This window comes from Ambystoma mexicanum, chromosome 4p, assembly GCF_040938575.1.
Source record: "Ambystoma mexicanum isolate Mex_15411 chromosome 4p, UKY_AmexF1_1, whole genome shotgun sequence".
In the NCBI taxonomy this organism is placed as follows: domain Eukaryota; kingdom Metazoa; phylum Chordata; class Amphibia; order Caudata; family Ambystomatidae; genus Ambystoma; species Ambystoma mexicanum.
The window spans coordinates 410,361,225-410,375,795 of record NC_090927.1 but is presented as its reverse complement, the minus strand read 5'-3'; the positions used below and the strand labels follow the sequence as shown (position 1 = coordinate 410,375,795).

The 14,571-nt window shown below is 46.8% G+C and overlaps 1 protein-coding gene across 2 annotated transcripts in view; it reads left to right on the top strand.

Annotated features, from left to right (window-relative positions):
- DDX1 (DEAD-box helicase 1) overlaps nucleotides 1–14,571 on the top strand; it is a 795,552-nt gene that overhangs the window by 231,664 nt on the left and 549,317 nt on the right. For both annotated transcript variants that reach the window (XM_069605939.1, XM_069605941.1), the window contains exon 9: nucleotides 717–793. In XM_069605939.1, the coding sequence (XP_069462040.1) occupies nucleotides 717–793 (77 nt within the window). The remainder of the gene's footprint in view (nucleotides 1–716; nucleotides 794–14,571) is intronic.

The following is a 14,571-nucleotide window of genomic DNA, read 5'->3' as shown; positions in this document are numbered from 1 at the left end:
ATGGCAAAAGGCACGGGCCATTTTGACAAAATGGGTCACCCTTGGGTGCTATACTGCAGATGAGCATTCAGCCTGCGGTAGAAAAGCACAATGGAAGGAAAATGAAACCACTGCCACCAGCCATTTAAAGTAGTGAGAGTAACATACTTTTTTTTTTTACGTGAGGATCTTGGATAAGGGGCTACTAGGTAACCCTGTGCACTCCACATAAGATGGGGTGTACTGGACTCACAAAGAGAAAAGGTAAGTAAAGTCAATTTCACTTTACTATTCTTGGGAACGGTAGTTCACACAAGAAAAGGTAGAACTCTAAAGGATTTCTCTGACACTGCACTGAAGGTGCTGTCACCATACAAAAAGTAGATGCCTATGGAGTTTTTCAGACTCCAGAAAAAAGGAAACGTATATAATCCAAATCAGGTCAAAACACAGGAGTGAACAAAAGGTCTCACTCACTCCAGGTTTACAATTACAAAAATCTTAAAGTCCAGCAAAAGAGCTAGGGGTCTCTAAGGTTGAAGGGAATAAGCACATAAATGAGAATTCTCCCTAACGCCTGAAAGTGTTGTGTAGTCTCACACTGTGTGACTGCATCAATTCGTACCTAACCTGCCTTGCTATGTGCAACAAAGATTGCATGGACATTAATATTTGTCTTGTTGTATGGGATTCTAATGTTTGGGTACTGGGTGATAATTGCTCTCATTTCACTTTAGGCACCGACAAGTTTGGATTTGGTTTTGGCGGTACTGGAAAAAAGTCTCACAACAAACAATTTGACAGTTATGGAGAGGTAAGCTACTTTAAATATTGTTAAAAGGGTGGATTTAACATCCATTTTTTTTTGGACTGCTTGCATTTTAGAAAAATGTCATGTCTGTGAGAAGGCTTGTGGAGATGCTCCTTCGGTCCCTTCCTGGCAAGCATGGGTTTATATTCTGCCTTTCTAGACCTTTTTGAAGTTTCATCACTGATTTAAGATTAATTTCTGTAACCTGGCCAGATGGACAGATTTTAGGAGACCACCCTAGTTATGGTGAACAGGGGAACTCTGATATGTTGGCTAGAACCCAAAGAAGGTAGCAATGGACAGCAGTCAAGGCTATTCCCAGGTGAGTGAGTATGTGGTCAGGGATACATAATGAGTCCGTACTGTGAAGCAAGCACACAATTAAATTTAAACAGGAATGTCCAAAAATACGAGTTCCATGCTGAAAACACACACTAAAAAAATGAAACGAGCAGGTGATCTTGCACAACACTCAATAATAAACATATGTACAGTCACCCTAGGTTCTTAAAATGAATTCAATTACTTAAAATCAATAAAAGAAGGTAAGTGATGGTTGGATGAAACCGAGTTACAAGAAATGTGCCCTGGCTTCAGCGGTCCAATTCCTTTGAAGTGTGGGACCATGTGCCCAAAGGTCACAATGCTTCTCCCCAGAATGTATCTGATGCAGGTGAGGCACTTGTGTTTGTGATTGTTCTAGAGAAGAGATGCAACAAAGTTACTGGAAATGTGTTCTTACATGTTTCACTGCCCATGTGCGACGACCAAAAAGCAGAGGAATGGAAGGATACAAAGACTTGTTCTCAATGTTATCCTATGGATTCGGATCCTGGAGGTGGAGAAGCTAGGGAGGAACACCTAGGTGGAGGGTCCATGGGGATTGGAAAGGGGGTATCCTCAGGCGAGACATGGTATCCCCCCTTTCTCTTGTGAGAACCAACTCAACCCTCCCCTGGCCTTTATGGGCTATTGTAAAACATTTTCCCCTCATTCAACCTACTACAATACAAGGACGAGGAAGAGGTGACTACGAGTAGTGTAAACTAGTAAGTCATTTCACCACTCTGGTACTGAGACGAGGAAGAGGCCTGCAGAGTACTGTAACAGTCAGGCATGTACCAGGTTTTACTCTAAATGTAGTTACGCAATTTCAATTGAGAACTTGCACATGCAACCTGTGAAGAAGTGGTTGCAGGGGTATAAGAATGGAGGGAACCAGCAGGGGGTCCTGTTTGCAAGAAGGCAGCCGTGGTGGGTCCTGCACGAGAGCCAGGACGCCGGCAGATGACCCCAAGGAACTGTGGTTCCCATGACCATGCAGGCCGTAAGAAGTCCATGGGCATGGAAGCCTCTGTGGTCGGAGATACACAACCAGATCTGCAGGGGGGGAGGAAACAAATTATCCGCCAGCGTCCGCGGAAGAGAAGCAGAGCTGCCAGCTGGAACAGAGGAGCCTCCAAAGTATATGCAGGGTTCGCGGTGGATGCAGAAACGGAATACTGCAACTGCTTGGAAGGAACGCCATGGACCGTGAGTGAAGGTGAAAGTCACTCGAAACCGGGGTGGTCCTGGGGGAAGGTGCCTGCTTAGAGAGGCGAATGCTGAATGCACAGAATAATACACACACAATGAAACAAACACAAAGCCACAGGTTTGGGAGAAAAGTGAAGCAGCAAAAGTGAACCATCACTAATATTTAATACCAGACTGAATGAACCCTTTATGGGCAGAGCTACGACCTGATAACAGATAAATGTGAAAGTGCCCATTTGAAAACAACGTATGAAATAAGAGAGCAAGTGTGAAAGAGCCTTAAGAGCATGACAGAAAGATGGGAAGGAAAAAAATACCACAGCAAAGTGAACTTTATGTATACAGTGTGGCAAGGCCAACGAATGGCAAAGGAGATGTCGCATTGTGGCAAGTGACACATTGTGGCAAAGCAAAGAGCCTGACCAGGAGAATTAAAGTGAGCGAACCTTCCCACAGGGACAGATGGAGAAGAAACTGTGTGGGCTAAAGAGCCTAGGGTTCCTGGTTATGCGACCTGTAATGGGTGTACAGTGTGGTCTTAACCACTGAACCCTCAATTGTGAAAGCCAAAGAGATTGTTGAAGTAAATCAAGCAGGAGTAATTTGATTGAACTGTTTATCCAACCCAGGAGTGTCTGTTAGGGCGGTTGTTCTGAGGTCCAACTAAGGGCTCAGTATGTCACGATGAGCAGACCAGATCGGCCCAGTCCAACAGCAGTGGGAACATTGGGGCACATTAAGGGCCCTGACTGGATCAAGCCTCAAAGGAGGGCCACCTGGACCCAATCCTGGCGCTTTTGGCACCAGGCTCATGGAGCTAATCCCAAGGAAAACCCAGGTATAATCGTTCTGCCACTAAGTGATTGATTTCTGTGCTAATTGCTGTTAGGGCGTGGCTCTGAGCCATTAGATTTTGCATTGGCCTGCAATCAGGGGCGTGGCAGAGAAATTCTGGAATTCATTGCAGCATGGCAGTGGCAGGGCATGGTTGGCTATATAGGCCCCACCCAAGCCCTAAAGCATCCTTTGCGTTATTCTGCAGTAGCAGCGTAACGCTCTCCGAGGAACTTCTGCCAGCAACCTTCCACAGACCAGCAAAGAAAAGCCGGAGACCATCGGGCCTTGCATACTCCCCTGCTCTGACTTAACTGTGCCTCCAACAGCGTTCCGGTTGTTCGTCAAGGACTCCAGCTTTCATTGGTCGCCGGCACCTGCACAAGCAAAAGGAGAACAAGGTTAATCACTGAACTCATTCTTCACGCTGTCCCCGCCGCTCATTACTCACTGCTTCCATCGCCATTGATCGGATTCATTCATACGCCAGCGCACAGGTACCTGGAAAAGAGAAACAAAGAACAGGTTAGATCACGCAAACCGCCCCTGAGCTAGCGCTGGCCCCTAGACATATGGCAGGCCACCCTGACCCACTGGCACAGCCACTCACACGTGTTGCACCACGCCAATGCACACCAAGGTGGGCGTAGTGCCACAGCAGCGACATGAGCTGCAACAGTGAAAGGCGCATGGACTGCGGCACGCAGCAAAGGACAACACAGATAACTGCACAAGGACGACATACAATACAACGGATTAAACGGACAATAACGAGCAGAGCAACACAAGCAACACGAGTGGCGACCGCAGCAGTACTGGGTTGTCAACCGACTCAAGGGTCAGTGAAGTAACTAGATCCTACAGGACATTGCGCCCCTGCTGAGACTAAGCAGGAAGGAGAGCCCACCAAACAAATACACAAGGTGAGAGCACCCCAGAGTGGGAATACGTGTGGAAGGAACAGGGAGGGGAGGGGGGGGGTGGTGATAGGAAGGAGGCAGGCACAGACTGTCTCACTCACCACCCTTTCCCCTGTCGTAGGAGCGGACCCAAGGCCAGTCCAGGGAACATAGGACGTGCAGCGCCTCAACCCAGGGAAGCAGACACTCCAAGCACCAGCACCTGACGTCCCCAAGGAGACCAGGGAAGCGTAACCTAGTAAAACCAATCAACTGAGACAGTACAAGACGCCACTCTTGGTGTAAGGCTGTACCGCCTGTGTATATGGTAGCGTAGAGAGAGCAGCCAGGCTTACCTTGGGAGGGAGAGAGGGCTGTAGGAACGTACAAAGAACTTGCAGTATACCAATGGTTCAACAGAAACACTTACAAGCAGAAGTATAACAAATAAAGGTTTATTATAAATAGTTAGGCCAAGTTAAGTCTTGGGGTAACTACGTTGTCATAGTCACAAATATATAAACACAACACAATGCTTTTAAGGTACACAGACCAAAGCATAAACCTGGTTTAGAAAACTAACAGTATTTCTAGGAAAGTCAGACCGCATCAAACCAGTTTACTTAAGCACATCTATTCATGGGGAGTAAAACCATAAGTTACTCTCTGATTACTTTCATTAATACAAGGGTACTACACCCGGTCAGTAATGCAGTGACTCAGAGAAAGCACATAATTAACCACCCTGTTGCCTGGATACTTTTCGGAATAGTGGAACACAGATTCAAAGAACAGTATATACCTACAACTACTACAGGATAATGAGGTGTTATTTATAGAGCACCTTTACCCAAAGCGCTTTACAGAGCACATATTTGCATACAATATCACCCGTCCGAGATTGGTACTGATAACAGTTCCACTAGGTAAGTAAAGTCTTTTGGTGCAATTTACAATTCTGATGTTTGTGAATCTGCTTAGAATCGCATGCTGTGCATATAGCACGACATCTAGTGTAGTTGCAGAGTATTGCATCTTTTTTCCAAAGATTAAAAAGGGACGTCGACATGGCCATGACTGTAACACTATATCCCTAATGTGACGTGTAGTGTACCCAAGATCCCTCATGCGTCGAGGTCCCACATATTGTGTTTTTCTGCCTACCTAGTTGGTTGCACAAAATGCAGAGCTTGTGCGTTCTAAAATTGGAGTTAATTCTACTGATACTCAGTGTTTCACTCATTTTCGACGACTATTGACGCATGAATTTGTCTGCTGACGTTCCATAACCTGAGCTGCTTGGCAACTGTTTACGGTGTGGCCTTGGCCTTCAGGCCCGCCCTTCACACTTTCTCCTTTTAAAAATACCTTTCTCTTTCCCCTTCTCTTCCTTCTTCCGGTCTGGCTGCTGCTTCCCTCTGCTATGGAGAGGACTCCCTTTAAATTTTGCCCGTCTTGCAACAGGATATTCCTTTGAGTAGAACCCCATCGCCAATGCAATCAGTGTCTTCCTCGTGATCATGACGAGCGCTTGTGCAAAGCCTGTAAACTCTTTCGACCGAAAACTTAATGGATAATGGAACGGTGCGCAGCCGACACCATGCAGGCCGAGAGTTAATCACCCGCTGTCGCCTCGGACAAGGAATCCGGCGGAAGCCACAGCTCTAATTCAGAGGCTGTTGACCGCCCTCATGCTCCTACCTGTCCGCCCCCAGCCGGAATGCCGCCGGTGGTGCTAAGGGGAGATCGCATCCCAGCGTCAAGGACACACGTGCCACATGTTTCAAAGCACCCAAACTTTCATCAGCCATGTCGTCAAAGTTTCTGCACCTGCAGGCCAGTCAAAACCTTCGGCTTGGCCTTCCAAACCTCGCGGTTCGTCACCCTCTGCGTTACACTGTTGCTGTCTGCATGGTGCGAAATCTGTTATAACTAGCTTTTCTTCTAAAATGGCACCAAAAATGCGTCTATGCCGAAAGATGTGCTGAAACGGGGCCACTCGACGATTCTACATCCAAAACTTCGGAAGAAGCTTTCTGAAGTTAATCCACTCGTTTCGACCCCCAGAAAGGACTCTTTACCAGAAGGCTATTCCCTGCCTCTCTGTAAGGCCCTATTTAAGGGCCTAACACTCTTTCCACCTCCAGATCCTTCAGACTCCTCTGCATGGACCAGGGACAGGTTTGAGGTCTGTATGAACAAAATGGCAGATTTTATAAACTTTGCAGACCTGTTTCATAACACTTTGAAGAGACTTGGTGAGGTGTACTCATGCCCCATCCCTGCCAAGTCCCAAAAGGTCCTCTCTCCGGGAGCTCGGCTCCCTGCCTCGGAGGAATCCAATCTGGACCCCCAGGCCAACGTTTTCAGAGATAACCCAGATGAACCTGATCAGGATGTAGTTTACACATCGGACCACAACCAGGGAGGCCATATTCCAGCTACCAGGACCCAGACTGGAACCCTGTGGATGATCGGGGCACATAGCACACCCCACCACATGACCCCAATACCAAAAGTAAATTCTTGGATACCCAGACAGTCTCCCAGCCTAGAGACCCATCGCCTATAGACGACCAGATGACATTCAATGCTCTTAAAAAAGGCTTCTGATCACTTCAAGATCACTACGCAAAAAGCCGCCCCCTATTCAGGCTTTGTGGAGGATATTTTAAATGAAAAGGCCCCAGTCAGCCAGGCCGTTCCTCTGTTAAACTCCATCAAAAAGTGACTGCCCCCCTCGTTGCTTACACTTTCACTCACGCGGGCAGTTTATCCCTGTGCAGAAGAGTTTCTGTCTGGCACCTTCTCACCCACTTTAACATCACGGGACACGCAATTCCGGACTCCTTTTGTTACTACAACCCGTAAAATGGCAGGAGTACTACTGTCCTCAGCGGAATCTCCACTGGACGAAGATTGCAAAAAGCTGTACGTCCCTGGCAAGCGAGTTACTACCTCTGCAGCATACTTGTACTCAACCAGGATTGCCAAAACTACATTACTCACAAGCTATAGTGACTGTTGGGGAGATTTTTTATTGCATTTTCATCCCCTCTCCTAGTGAGACCCTCAGCACTTTTGCTGGACTTCTGGACCTTTTTCTTTCAAATCTGAATTAGTGTAGCAGTTTCCCACTCTTTCATGCTTGTGGGCTCTGTCTTTTGGAACTCTATTCTTTGTAATCTACCTGTACAATGGAGTCTGTCTGCCCCATAGCTCTTAGAGGCATCTGTGCTTTTACTACTACAGCACAAGGCTCCTTATGAGCAGTGTTTTTGGGGTTTCTTATGGTCCTTTGAGATTCTTCTTCAATATCCTCAAGTAACTACAGTTCTTAATCTCTCCCAAAACTCTATAGTTTGAGAGATTGGCACACACCACCGTCAGTGGAGTTCCAGAGGGATACATAGTATCCCCCTTCTCTTTGTCTTATGTGACTAAAATGTCACAGGAGTAGTCTCCTAGTTATGGCTGGTGGCAGTGGACGTGTTCAACCAACTCTTGTGTAATTTCTATATCGCAGGCTATGTCCATAGCCGTAATAGTGCACAAAAGTGGCACCCAAGCACAAACTTGGGGCCTCCTTTCTTTTTTCTCCATTACTAGCATGATTTACCTTTGTTAGCCCTTTTCTACTGTTCTGGGAGGAGGTCAGTGTGTGTGTGTGTTTTGCCTTTGGCGGGAACCCTGGGGTATCCCCGCCTAGGCTTCAAAGTGTCTGGGCAGGCATGAAGTGGGGGAGGAGTCTTCCACCCACCTGTCCTTTGTCTGCCAGAATAGGACTGTTAGGGAGAATTATAATGTATGTGCTAATTCCCTTCAACGTGAGAGACCCCCAGCTCTTTTGCTGGATTTTAGGACTTTTTAATATTAACCCTGGAGTGAGACCTTTTTCTCACTCATGTGTTTTGACATGATTTGGACTGTTTGCTTTGTTTTTGGAGTCTGACAAACTCCATAGGCATCAACTTTTTGTATGGTGACGCACAGCGGTGTGCAGTGTCGCAGAGAAATCCTTTTAGATTTCTCATCAGGTTTAAATACCTTTTTTTCTTCTGTGAACTACAGTTTCCAAGAATAGTAAAGTGAAATTGACTTTACTTACCTCTTCTCTTTGTAGGTCCAGCACATACCAGTTTGTGTAGTGTTGCAGGATTATCTAGTAGCCCCTTAACCTACATCCTCATGTAACATTTTTATGTTACCCTCACTACGTTAAATGGCTGGTCGCAGTGGTTGAATTTTTCCTACCACAGGCTGAATACTCAGTTGCAGTACAGCACCCATGGATCCCATGGGATTACCTCTTGTAGCGTAGTCATGCAGAACTTTTGTGGCTTGACATACTTGTTTGCAGGGCGCAAATCTAATACTGGGCGCATTGTTAGATCTTTCTTGGGCACATGGAAGTAAGTTGAATAAATACCCCTGTTTTACTTGGTTGGCCGGGACGACTTCAATGGCGTCCTTTATTGGAAGTCTGGCTGTCTACACGAAGGATGCGCTGGTGTTCTGAGTGGATCTTCTGTTGTGGGGGGTGGTTGTGGGGTCGTTGGAGCAGTTATATACAGTATCCGCTGTTGGGGAGAATTCTCATAAAAGTGCTAATTCCCTTCACCTTAGAGACCCCCAGCAACTTTGCTGGATTTTGAGGACTTGATTTCTTTACCTGGAGAGTGAAACTTTTTTCCCCACTCTCTCATGAATTTTGATTGAAACCCTTATTCATTTTTATCTACAAGTTCAATATTCTGAACGATATACAACTCATATCACACCCTTCTCCTGAGACCCCCGTCACACTGAGCCAGGAATCTGGCTAGTTTGCAAAGGTAAATATTTATTTATGTATTTAAAATTTAATCCCAGTATATTTTAATAGGTAAACAACAATCACCATTGGGGTGACGGAACACAGAATAGTATCTTTAATACACTATGAATCAAGTAATGAGCACCAAAAACATATGCAGCACAGAAAAGAATACTTTTGGGTTGGTTTGGACAGATGGCACTATGGTTAGGAATAAGGGTTTCAGTTGCGCACTACATGCTGGGCGAGACTTGGGTGTGGGCCGGATTGAAATCACGTACAGCCTGCTACTGTGGACAGCACCCATCTGGCCCAACAGTGATTTTTATTAACGACACTCTCTTTAACATTGTGCAAGACTCTTGCCTATCTTCAAGAAGTACCTCAGCTCCCCTAGACTTTGCTCAAGTGACATTGGCTGTCCTGGGTCCCTGAAGACTCTTCTTACCCTCCGACTGTTGAACTGTCCTTCCAAAAGACATACCACAGAGGGCTCCTGTGCGGTACTTGGGACGTCGTCGGTAGCTATGGGCACTTTTTTAGTTCAGTAGCACTTTGCGGTTTCAGTGCTTAGCAAACAGCACCGTCGAGGATCTTGGATACCGGTTGGGCTTCCTTCACTCCTTGAGTCCTGCACTCTGTTGAGGGGACTCTGGATCTGGTTGTCCTGCTTCTGGAGGGTCCTAGAAGACTCCTGGAGCTTCTAGCATTTTCGTTACTGCATCAGACGTGTCACTTGACTACAGATTACTCGACCCCTAGCATTCGGTTCTTGCAGCAACAAAGAAGTACAGCTAGTCAAATGGTCCAGTGGAGTTGGTCTCTGTAAGGGAGAATTCTCAGATTTGCTAATTCCCTCCACCTTGGAGACCCCCCAGCAACTTTGCTGGATTTTGAAGACTTGACTTTTCTAACCTGGAGAGACCTTTCACCCACTCTCTCATGTATTCTAATGTGATTTCTGAACTGTTTCTTGGTTATGGAGCCTGACAAACTCCATAGGGATCATCTTTTACATTGTGTCACACAGCACCTTCAGTTTCCCAGAGCAGTAAAGTGAAATTGACTTTATTTACAATTGTAACTTTCTAGACCCAGCAAACACTGTTACAATAGGGTACTGGAGGGGTTACCTAGTATCCACTTTGTCTAGCTTCTCATCTAACATTCTTTGTTACTCTTTCCTCACTGAATGGCTGGTGGCAGTGGTTTGATTTTAACTTGCCATGGTGTGCATTTACCGCGGGCTGCGTTCACAGCTGCAGTAAAGCACCCAATGGTGCCATTTTTGTCAAAATGGCCCTGGTCTTCTTTTTTCGCCATTTCTTTGTTTCCTTCTTGAAATTTACTCTGCGCTTCAAACCAGGTTTGGTCGCTTTGTTCATTTTGCCTTTGGTGGCATTCACGAGTGAAATACGCCTCTGGCTCCAGAGTGTCTGCGGTAGGCAGGAAGTGAGGGAGGTGCCCGACACTCCCTGTGCTTAGTCTCATAGGAGACCTATATTCACTCTGTGGTGATTGGCCGGCTGACTATCCGGCAAGGACAGCCACCCTGCTAGGTGAGTGACAGCTAGGCTGGAATGAATGGGAGAGAACTCAATAAAAGGTGAGTCTTTTGGCTTGGAACGCAGAGTTGACCACTGGACGAAGGAACCGAAGAAGAACTTGAAGAGGACGCCTGCTGCAACTCCTGGACCGTTGGTTTGCCCGGTGAAGCCCTGCTGCAGTGCTGTAACACCAAGTTCGCATTGCAGAGAAGCCCCTGCAGGGACGACTTCTCCCTTTTTGAGTTGGTGGGACCAACCAACTCCAAAGTAAGCCACCTGGACATCCATCTCGGAACTGGTTGAATTTCCACAGAGTTGCTGCTGGAAACCTTATAGCCAGGGAGAGGAACACTAGATTGTGTGCGTTGCTTTTAAGCTGGCCTAGAGCTTTTGGAAGATCCTCCGGACTCCCAGGAAGCAGGACTGACCAAGCCTTAGCACCCTCAACAGAATGCGGGTCCCCAGAAGCAAGGAAAGTCGCATCTCAACCGCCAGGAACCTCTGTGTTGCTATTTGCGATACACTAGGAGCTGAAACACTGAACAGCCACTAAAAGTGAAGTTTGCCGGTTGCAAGTTTTGACCGTCCCAGTGCATTGCAGGAGTCCCCCGACATCCGCACGACTGAGGCCCGGGAACAGTGAGATCTGCAGATCTGCACAGGAACAGAAGTCATCAGCTGCATCTTTTCTTCATTTCTAAGGTGCTGTAAAACAAGTCTAAGAGAAATTACCTCTTACTGTAGAGTTGCTTGAAACTTCTACAACTCACAAGTCTAATCAGCTGTGGCCCTACATTTGATTCTTCTTTTAATCAGACTCCTAAGAACTTGTGCAAAGACTTTTCCATTTACTTACCAGAAGTGCTTCATCCTATACAAGACTTTTGCCCATTGACTTTGGCTTAGCCCATTCAATTGTATGACTCTTCTTGGAGGATCCCAAAGTATTTGCCTGCTTAAGAATATTTGTGGTCTCTTGTGTTCTAATAACCTTTGCCTTTTACCAATTCCTAAAAGTATTGTAAATGCGAACATTAAGATATATTAATGTCCCCAGCACCCTAGTTATTGAAGTCACCTGTGGGTGTAGGTTGTCTGTGGGCCATCCCAAAAGGGTCTTTACTGATTTAGAAACTAAGAGTGTACAGTATTGAAGTGTATTTGTGTCTTAATATACCATTGCTCCCTTCTGAAAAGGCTTTATAACGGACTGATAAATACATTAATTGTTTATGCAAGAAATCCGAGTGTAAGTTTATTTGAATACCTTTAACTGTAAATCTCTGTGTACCTCCAGTACAGCTCACATTTACCCCTCTTGAGATGAGCCTGACTGCTCAACACGCTACCAAAACTGTGTAGTAAAAACTTATACCAAAGGTTGGGTTGCCTATACCTGTAGTCAGAGTTGTGTGTAGTGGTCCCAGAGAGTACTGCATACAATCTTTGCCTAACAGAGGTGACTTCAATGCCATAATGGACCCAGCGATGCACTGGTGGTCGATACAGGGGGACTGGGTAGAACCGCAAGGGGGGGGGACCACAAGGCGCTGGCACAGTTCCTTCAGGATCATTTTTGGGAAGATGTGTGGAGATCAGGAAACACCCAGGCTGGTGGGTACACCTTTTCTCGCCCCCGCACCAAACTTAAACCAGAATTGACTTTTGCTGGTCCCAAAGTAGCAGGGGGGGGTAATGGTTGAGTCCCCGAGAGTGGAATCTATGACCTGGTCGGACCACGAGATGGTAGTAGTGGGATGGGGAGTGGAGACGGGAGCACGGGGAACCCCAAGATGGAGATGTAATGACGGCCTTCCCAGGGACAGTTTTCAGGGAATACCTACGAAAAGAGATCGAGCACTTCTTTGTGACAAACGCCACAGGGAGGTGCAATGTAAAATGGTATGGGAGGCTGCCAAGGCCACATTCAGGGTCATTATACAGGAATGCACCCGGAAGAAGAGGGGGAGAGAGGGCTGATGGAGGGGAGGTTGAGGAGGGACCTTTGAGCGATGAGGGCAGAGCTTACGCAACCGGGGGTGGAACGGGAGGGGTTGCTGGCAAAGATGCGCAATAAGCAACAGATGTTGCATACACTCCTGATTGGGGAAGTTTTGAAAAAACTGTGCTACGCCAAACGGTGGTATTACGAAAGGGGTGATAAAGTAGGGACCCTACTGGCCAACAGAATAACGGAGCAAAGGGTAGAGAGAAGAGTGACACGTGTGTTAGGCAGAAACCTGTGCTGTTCCCTCTGGGACCACTGCAAAAGATTTAAGACTACAGGTGTTTGGCAGTAAACCCACTTGGTAGCAGTCTGTACCACACAGATTCACTTGGTAGCTGTGGCTGACAGTCAGACTTTCCTCAAGAAGAGTTAGGCAGTATACAGAGTATTCACAATAGGTCAAAAGAACACAGTAGAACAAGTAAACACTGACCAGAGCTTGGTGTAAAAGAGAGATAATTATTTATTTAAAACCACATCTAGAAAAACACACAGGCACTAATGGTAAGCAATTCAAAAACACGGTCACTAAAAGATATACACTCCTTTAGAAGAATATTAGACAAGTCTTAAGTAAAGCCCACTTATTTTCAGACAGCGGTGAGCGCTTAACGCAGATGGCACTCTAATAATTCGTTAACAAGGGAGAGAAAAGCAGAGTATAATATGAAACAGATCCCAACACTTTCATAAGATCAAAACAAGAGAGGAAGGCAAGTACAAACGTGAAGTTAGAGTTCAGTAGGCCGGATCCACTTTAAGAGGATCAGAACGAAATGTGTCCAAGGTCACACGGTTGCAGTGCACAAGAGTCTTGCAAAGGTTCAAAAAGAGTTGGACCCAAAAGAAAGGGACCAGTCAGAAGGTCAAGACGGCCAGCCCAGTCCAGAAGGTTAAGGGGTTATTACCTTGTAGCAATCTTTAGAAAGGGAGGCCTGGCGGACACGGTACCTTAAAGTGGTGACAATACTCCAGCGGGGGCAGTTGTTCCTGGTAGCCGATGCAAGTCGGTGCTTCGTCCGGGGGAAGAGAGGATCTCGTCGGGGAGGAAGACAGGAGTCTGTTTCACTGCCAGGGAAGAAACCAGCCACGGATTTCTCAGGTAAAAGGAGCGGTCCTTTTATTCGCGGTAAGTAAGTGGCTATCCGGTTGCCGGGGTGCTTGGCACGGGCAATTCGACCGCAAGACGGCCTGGGATGCGAAGAGAAGAAGGTAAACAGGTTGTGCCCACCAGTCAGTGGAAGAAGCCTCTCCAGCCGGGAGATCTTCTGTCGTCGGGAAGTGGTGAGTTGGTTCCGCAGGGCTCCACCGGTGGTGTCGTCGTGGTAGGTCGGCTCTGCTTCTCCCTCGTCGGATTCTCAGGTCCTGCGGCGACTTCTGAAGTTCCAGTCCCCAAAGCCCTGCTTTTATGCAGCACACCCCATTCACTCAGCCTAGCTGTCAATCAAACATGCTAAGTGGTGAACCGGCCGGCTCACCACTTGGGCCAATCACACAAGAGTGCGACTTGAGTTACCAAGGTAACTCAGTCCAGGGTGCCTAAACCCCCTTCCACACCCCCTGAGGTACCCAGACAGTGGCACCACTTTTGGAGGCTTCTGTGGAGAAGCCTGCCAAAAAGTGGAACAAAGGGCTCGACTTGGGTTGGAGTCACAGAAGAGAACACATTTAGAATCGAGTCCTGGCAAAAAATATCAACCGGCGAATTAATATTAAATAAATAAACCGGCGGTATGTTCGAGGCTATGAGAATTAAATAATTAAAGTTGGTAGCCTCGAACAATGGGAAAATCCCATTGGGATATATTCGCGGTCGAATATAAAAAGTAGTATCCAAGTTTTGGCTGGTGGCAGTGATCAGGGGGGACTGGAGAGTGCCCCCTTGAACAACAGACCCCGGGGAAATCGAATTGCCCCGACCAGTACGTCCACAATATGATGGTTTGTACTGGTTTCTGTTCATAATTTGGGACTAGTAAAGCCAATGGTGACTTTACATGTCCTGGGAGACAGTAGTCAGTCCCAGGGTATGGAGTCTATGGTGGGGTGTCACTATGACACCCCTGTGTTACTGCACGGAGGGTGCTGTGTAACACACATAGTAAAAACACATGAGACCCTATGGAGTAAAGGACCCCATA